Genomic DNA, 7,216 nt, shown 5'->3' with positions numbered 1-7,216 from the left:
TCATAGTTTTTCCAAAATTAATGAACTGTTTGGAGGCGATTCTTTTCACTGGAATTCAAATAGACTATTTTCATATATTTTTATCTGTTATCATCAAAGTTCAAAAATACTTTCGAGGAAGATGGTTGGTAAGAAAGGGATGTACTAAGCTCAGATAAGTTCACTATCAGCAAACTCTTCAGCTAAAAAGAGCTTACCAGAAGGTTGATTGGACAAGGGTGATTTGCAACAAATAGGCCCTCCTAAATGGTCAACTTATCTTATATCTCACTGTTTGTAGCAGGTTGTTTACAAAGGAAAGGTTAGCCAAATGATAGCGTTTGGAGGATGAGAAGTGTGCACTATGCAGCAAAGATAATGAGTATGTTGCACATCTCTTCTTTATGTCCCCTTATTTAGCACAAGTCTGGAATACCATACTAATATAGCTGCAGATTCATAGACAAGCTCAAGGATGGATCTGGGATGAATTAGGCAATTTTAAACTTCAAAGATCGAAGTTTACATGCTGAAGTTTTTAGAATGACATTAGTTGCGGCAGTTAATATTGCGAAAAAGGAATTAGAGGATCTTCCAAACAGAGAGCAAAACAGAAGGCTTTAAGTCCTCATTATGTTGTTAATTCAAGATCCTCATACTAGAGGAGTTAGTGAAAGCAACATTATTTAGAATGTTATTGGTTATTTGGTCATGTTTCATTGTTAAATTTGAAAAAAAAAAAATTAATTTCAAAGGGAAAAATGATATATGAAAATTGGAATTGTGCTTGATCATGAATATAAATTGGAGTTTATTCATAAATTAAAGTTATTTTTGACTTTTTGTGAGTAATTGGAGCGCAAGTATATAGACAAGTTTAGCATAAAAATTGATCCATTTTCATCTCTTTTTATTTGTGACCTTCAATGATCGAAAGTGAAGTGAAAAAAATTTAATGGTTGGATGGCAGATCTAAATGTTATTATAGCTCCAACAGATATCAGTTATACAAGAATTGCAGTGATCACAACTGTTGAGGAGGAAGGCTTCTGTGGAAGCTTATACACATCAAGACTAGAAAATAATTCATATGAGTACTCATGTCAGATATTTACATAGTTACTGCAACTTCTTTCTCATTTTGAGGGAACAACGGAGTTACTATGCCATTACAATTTCTAATAACACGCTTGAGTCCTAGAATGCGGTTAATATTACTTAAATAATATTGGGTCCGTGCGCACACGTGCAAAAACTATCTAGTTATATATAAAAAACAAATTATAATTGACATATGTATCATCTAAATATTAAAATTTTCTTCTACTTTTACTAAATCTTTTACCTTTTTGACTGGAATTTCTAACGATTCTTCCATATGGACTAAAAATTTAATTTTTTTTTATTTCTACTAAAATTATTTTATCTTCTCAATTAGAATTTTTAAGTTTCTTTTACTTCTACATTTTTTTTTTATTTTGATTTTGATTAAGTCGTCTTCAAGCATTTATTATAATCATTATTTCTGTCTTTCTTTATTTTCTTTATTTAAGTTAATAGCTTGAAAGATCTATAGACTATATACATATAAATGAAAATACATAAATAAGGTGATGCAACACTTGTTTATATCCCATTTGCATTTTAATTTTATTTTTGATATTTCTCTCTCCATTTCACTATATGATAATAACACAATAATTTACTTTAAAATATTTTTTATTTTTATCTAAAAAGTGATTAACATAACTCACAACATGCTTCGTATTAATAAATCTTGTGATTTTTGGGTTGTAAAAAGGAGTAATTATTCAATTACTTTTCTGTTTGTTTCTATATATACCGCTAACCATTAATTCCGACTAGTATTTAATTTTAGGGGAAATAGAAATTTGAAAGAGGACGTGATGGTGAACAGAGAATATGAGTTAACTTGTAGCTCTCTCCATTTTTCTATCTGTTATTATATTTTAGTAAATTATTTTTAATATCAATATTCACATTTTTCTATCTGTTATTATATTTTAGTAAATTATTTTTAATATCAATATTCACATTTATCTTTTCCTCTGTATATTTAATTATGGGATATGTATATGTATTTACCATCCACCCTGCTCCAAAAAGAAAAAAGAAAAAGAAAAAGGTTTTATATTATACTCTATATATTAAAGAGAAGTTGTCCAACTCTCCTGCAATTTGATAAACCCTAATTTCTTTGATCTGAATATGAAGCAGCTAATCAGCAAACGAACAATCGACAAATTGTCAAAACTCAAAGCTACGCAAATTCTATCTCATTTTCACTCAAAATCCTCAATCCCAACATCCTCTCTTCCTCCGTCCACCAGTTGGACCAAATGCCGATTTTTCCAAATTCACAACACACCAGTTCCAAAATTTGTATCTTGGAGTGGTAAAATATTCATTCACACAGATACAGCTACTGATACAGCTGAAGAAATGGTAAGTGAGACTGAGGATGATGCTACAATGAATGACTTCTTGTCAAGATTTGTTTGGATAATGCGTGGAAAACTCATGGAAGTATATCCAGATTTTGGGAAAAAAACAATTGATGAGATGCTTTTGGTTATTGTTGCCAAGGTTGTTTCTGAGCTGGAAAAGGGTGGTTTTGATCAGATAGTTGGAGGTAAGTCGTCCTCACCTTCTCAGGATGATGATTTTAGTCACGATTTGTGGAAGACTGTGTGGGAGGTGAGTAATGTAGTTTTGGAAGATATGGAGAAAGCAAAAAGGAAGGATAAAATGAAGAACTTTCTTCAAGCTGAGCAAGTTAAGGAGATGTGTAGGTTTGCTGGTGAAGTAGGTATACGTGGAGATATGCTTAGGGAGTATAGGTTTAAATGGGCACGTGAGAAGATGGAGGAGAGTGAGTTTTATCACAGTCTTGAACGTTTTAAGGAAGAGGAACAGCAAGGGACCGAATATGGTATTGGTGTCGTGGAGCACCAAAGTCGTGCTGAGGACCCTAAACTTGTCGCTCTTCCAAAAAGGCGTGGCAAAATTAACTATAAGATTTATGGACTTGATTTATCCGATTCAAAATGGTCACAAGTGGCTGATAAGATTCATGAGGCTGAGAAAATCATATGCCCTCAAGAACCAAAAAAAATAGATGGAAAGTGCAAAATTATTACTGAAAAATTACTTTCTTCACAGGAACAAGATGATTATTCTCCACTTATAGCAGAATGGGTACAACTTCTCCAGCCTAGCAGGGTAGACTGGATAAATTTACTTGATAGATTGAATAACCGAAATCCTAGTCTATATTTGAAGGTAATTCCTTCTCCAATTTAAGTGTTTTCTTATTAGCATGACTTCAATTTTCATTTTTATTTTTATTTTTAACTTTCATTCGTCCCATTGTCAACTGCAAAAACTGGGAGACCTTAAGTTAATATTCTTAATATCACTTGTTTTGAATGCTCCTTCTTCGTACTGCTAATTTGTATTAGTATAAGAATCTATAAAGCAAATGTTGTCACAAATCTGAATTTAAGCTTCTGGCTATAAAAGAAAATCTGAATTTAAGTTGTTGTTAAGTATTAGCTAATTCTGACTTTTTGTAAACATGTTAGATTGCAGAACATGTGCTTGGTGAAGAGTCCTTCCAAACAAACATACGTGACTACTCAAAACTCGTTGACGCCCATGCTAGAGATAACCGGCTAGAAGATGCCGAGAGAATTATCAGAAAGATGAGTGAAAATGGAATTGTACCTGATATTCTCACATCAACAATCATGGTTCACATGTACAGCAAAGCAGGTGATCTGGATCGAGCAAAAGCCGCATTTGAGAGCTTGAGAACTCAAGGATTCCTACCAGACATGGGGGTTTACAATTCCATGATCCTAGCCTATGTAAATGCTGGCGACCCAAAGAAAGGTGAATCATTGATGAAGGAAATGGAGGTAAGAGACATCAAACCCTCTAAGAAGATCTATATGGCCCTCCTAAGGTCATTTTCTCAGCATGGTGATGCTAATGGAGCCCATAGAATAGCAACTACAATGCAATTTTCAGGATTTCAGCCCACTTTAGAGTCATGTATGTTACTTGTTGAGGCATTTGGAAAAGCTGGTGACCCTGATCAGGCAAGGCAGAATTTCGATTACATGATTAAACTTGGACACAAGCCAGATGATAGATGCACTGCTACCATGATAGCAGCATATGAGAAGAATAACCTGCTGGATAAAGCCTTAAATCTTTTAATAGAGCTTGAGAAAGATGGCTTTGAGCCTGGGGTGGCTACTTATTCGGTTTTGGTGGATTGGTTGAGTAAAATGCAACTAATTGATGAAGCTGAACAACTCTTAGATAAAATTGCTGAACAGGGTGAGGCTCCTCCATTCAAGGTTCATATTAGCCTATGTGACATGTATGCAAGAGCTAATGTTGAGAAAAAGGCTCTTCAAGCTCTTGGAGTTTTGGAGGCAAAACAAGAGCAGTTGGAACCAGAAGATTTCGAGAGGATTATATGGTCACTTATAGCTGGTGGATTTGTACAAGATGCTCAAAAGTTCCAAGGATTGATGGAAGCTCGGGGATTTACAGTGTCTGAGCAACTTCAAGTAACACTCCTGGCGTCTCAAACTTTTCTTCGCAGGAGACCATCTGTAAGATAATGTTGATCACTTGCGTACAAGGTAAGTTAGTGCTATCTATCTTGGGAGTTGGCTCATGAAAGTGTGTTTTAGCCTCATTGTGATTCAGGAATCACCATGAATTATCTCCATTAATTTAAAGCAGCAAGATGATTACTGTTCCTGTCTTCCTGAGCATTTTACGACCTTGCAGCCCATTCCTTCTGACTTGTAGTTGTTCTTCGACACAGAATAACTAATAAGTTTTGACTTATAAATGTCTTCTCCATTGTTAGATGCATCAATTGTGGTTATTATGATGTTTGCAGATCTTTCATTTTTTGAACCCTTTTTTGCATATCCTTGTTACTACTGGGAGTTGAATTGCCACATGATTTGGATTTACTTTGAAATGAACATTAAAAGGACTGATAAACTGATTTGCTTGTCCACTAAAACTGCTTTTGGTTTTAGTAGAAATATATTTCTCTTAAGCTACAATACTAAGTGGTGCTTTAGCTTTTCATGGTGTGATCTAACCACTTGCCCAGGAACTTGCATCTTGTTGCTGTAGATCTTTTTGCGGGGTGAGATGTGGTGATTAGGGGGCAGGTGAATTGCTATCATTGATTCCTAGATTATTGTAAGGCACATTATATATTAATGTAATGCTGTAAATAATAAATCATTGAGTATAGCTGATACGATGATCCAGATGATTAGCTGCTTTACTGGTAGTAATGGATGTTTCATTGCCGTGTCTGTAAGAAATGGTTTAGGTATTTTCACATGATATAGTAAAATGAAAATTTCTTTGGTGCTTAGTACTATTTGTGCTGCAGAGAATGTTTATAAATCGCATATGTGTGAAAGTAGTTTCAACTGTGAAGTGCAAAAGCACTGGTTGTTTCTGGTCTCTGCTGATGAAGCATTATGGACTGATTGGCCATGAGAATTTCTCAGTTTTTTCTAGAAAAGTTTTACTTTATTTGAATATCTGCATTTGACCTACATGTAACACAAACTTAGTCTCTGGTATGTAACCGTCCTTCTCCGTTAGCTGCTTTTAACCCCTTAGAAATGCATATATCTTCTCATGATGGGGATGTGACCTATCTCCCGCACTATATTCATGAACTTTGCTTCGGGGCTCAAGAAGACTCTGAGAAGATTTCATTCTCTTTCTCCTTGGCTATTCTGATGCTTTTACAGCCAAAAAACCTGCCTTTGACTGTTCATCCAAACGAGATGGGTCTAGGAGCTCAACAATCTCAGCAAGCTCTGAATTCCCATGAATTGTACACAGATTCATCATGGTTTCCCATACTTCAATACTTGGCTGTATAGGCATCCTTTCAATGAACTCCATAGCTTCATCAAGATATCCTGTACTTACCACATATGGCTCCATAGAGAGAACAATATCATAATCCTTACTCATTGATTCAAAGTGCAACATGCCCTCAACTATATCACCAACAACACCACAAGCATGGAAGACACTCAAACTTTTGGCCATCAGGTTTCATCCCAGTTTTCTTGAATTACCCAAACAATTCTATTGCATCTTCTCTAAGCCATTCTTACCAAGTCATGTAATCATTGTGTCCCAAGAAGTCAGATTACGTTGAGGCATTTTTCGAAACACCAAGAAGGCATCATTCATGGAGCCACATTTTCCATACATTTCAAGAATCTTATTGTACATTTTGATGTCAAGATGAGGATGAGATCTCAAAAGGTGCACATGAATTGATCTAGCATCCTCAAGGGATTTATCCTCATTACACACATCCATCAACATAATATATTGAGATAAATCAACTGTGACATTACTGCTCCAAGAAATGCAAAACTTCTACTGCCTCCTTTACGTTGCCTTGTTTACAGAAGTCATCGAGCTCATCAACTGAACCTTTTTTACTGCTGCTATCAGCAGAATCAATAGACTGTTCAACATGTGTTGAACTTGTCATTTCTTGATGGTCTACTATTCCATTCCAAGATTGATAAGAAGTTTGATGTGATGTACAGCACTAGAAGGGTTAAAGCGGCTTAAATTTTGCTGAAATTGCCCCATTATCTCCCTTGAGCCACTTGACTTCATATGCTTTTCCATGTTTATACCCACTTGCATTTTCGTGGATACATTTCAGAATTTTTAGATTGAACATTCCTTAAATTTCCAGGGTCATAACTGGGAAGGTTTTGCTGAGGCGCTCCTACATTTCTCCTGTAATTGCCACTGAATTTCTACTGTGACATTTCACTGTTTCCACCATTTAAATTCTGTTGATACTGCCCATACACTCCATTTTGACTCGGCTGACCTTCTAAACCTCCCTCAAACCTGGATCTATGCATGAAATTTGAAAAATGGTAACCACCATCATTTCTGTATTTTTTCACCAAACCTTATTTTCACTTTTTCACTCGGTATATTTTATTTTTCAAATTTGCCCTAACTTTTTATTTTTATAAAATGACTATTTGAATTATATTTCATGTTTAAATCACATTTAATTTTTTAAAGGAAAAGTACAACTAACAAATATCATTTAAATAAATTATTGCGTGGTTAGCATTTGATGTAAACCAAGTGCCCTACATTTCTGATGTTA

At 34.9% G+C, this 7,216-nt stretch overlaps 1 protein-coding gene and 1 pseudogene across 1 annotated transcript; one reads left to right on the top strand and one right to left on the bottom strand.

Annotated features, from left to right (window-relative positions):
• The first annotated feature begins 942 nt into the window (after positions 1-942).
• On the top strand, positions 943-4,777 carry LOC125822911 (uncharacterized). The gene is made up of 3 exons (XM_049502376.1): positions 943-1,073; positions 2,154-3,282; positions 3,585-4,777. The coding sequence occupies exons 1-3, from the start codon at positions 943-945 to the stop codon at positions 4,635-4,637; spliced, it is 2,313 nt and encodes a 770-aa protein (XP_049358333.1). The 3' UTR covers positions 4,638-4,777.
• Positions 4,778-5,580: 803 nt separating this feature from the next.
• LOC125822900 (pentatricopeptide repeat-containing protein At2g25580-like) lies at positions 5,581-6,959 on the bottom strand (annotated as a pseudogene).
• Positions 6,960-7,216: the final 257 nt, after the last annotated feature.

Source organism: Solanum verrucosum, unplaced genomic scaffold (genome assembly GCF_900185275.1).
Source record: "Solanum verrucosum unplaced genomic scaffold, falcon-dt-bn FXZP01000104.1, whole genome shotgun sequence".
Lineage (NCBI taxonomy): Eukaryota > Viridiplantae > Streptophyta > Magnoliopsida > Solanales > Solanaceae > Solanum > Solanum verrucosum.
Note: the sequence above shows the minus strand (reverse complement) of the source record. Positions and strands in the feature narration are given on the sequence as shown.

What these genes read in the sequence shown, in the direction of transcription:
- LOC125822911 (XM_049502376.1), top strand. Translation starts at nt 943, where the DNA reads ATGGCAGATCTAAATGTTATTATAGCTCCAACAGATATCAGTTATACA. An exon ending in CTAGAAAATAATTCATATGA is followed by an intron (nt 1,074 to 2,153) that starts GTACTCATGTCA and finishes TATATATTAAAG; the next exon opens with AGAAGTTGTCCAACTCTCCT. An exon ending in ATCCTAGTCTATATTTGAAG is followed by an intron (nt 3,283 to 3,584) that starts GTAATTCCTTCT and finishes TAAACATGTTAG; the next exon opens with ATTGCAGAACATGTGCTTGG.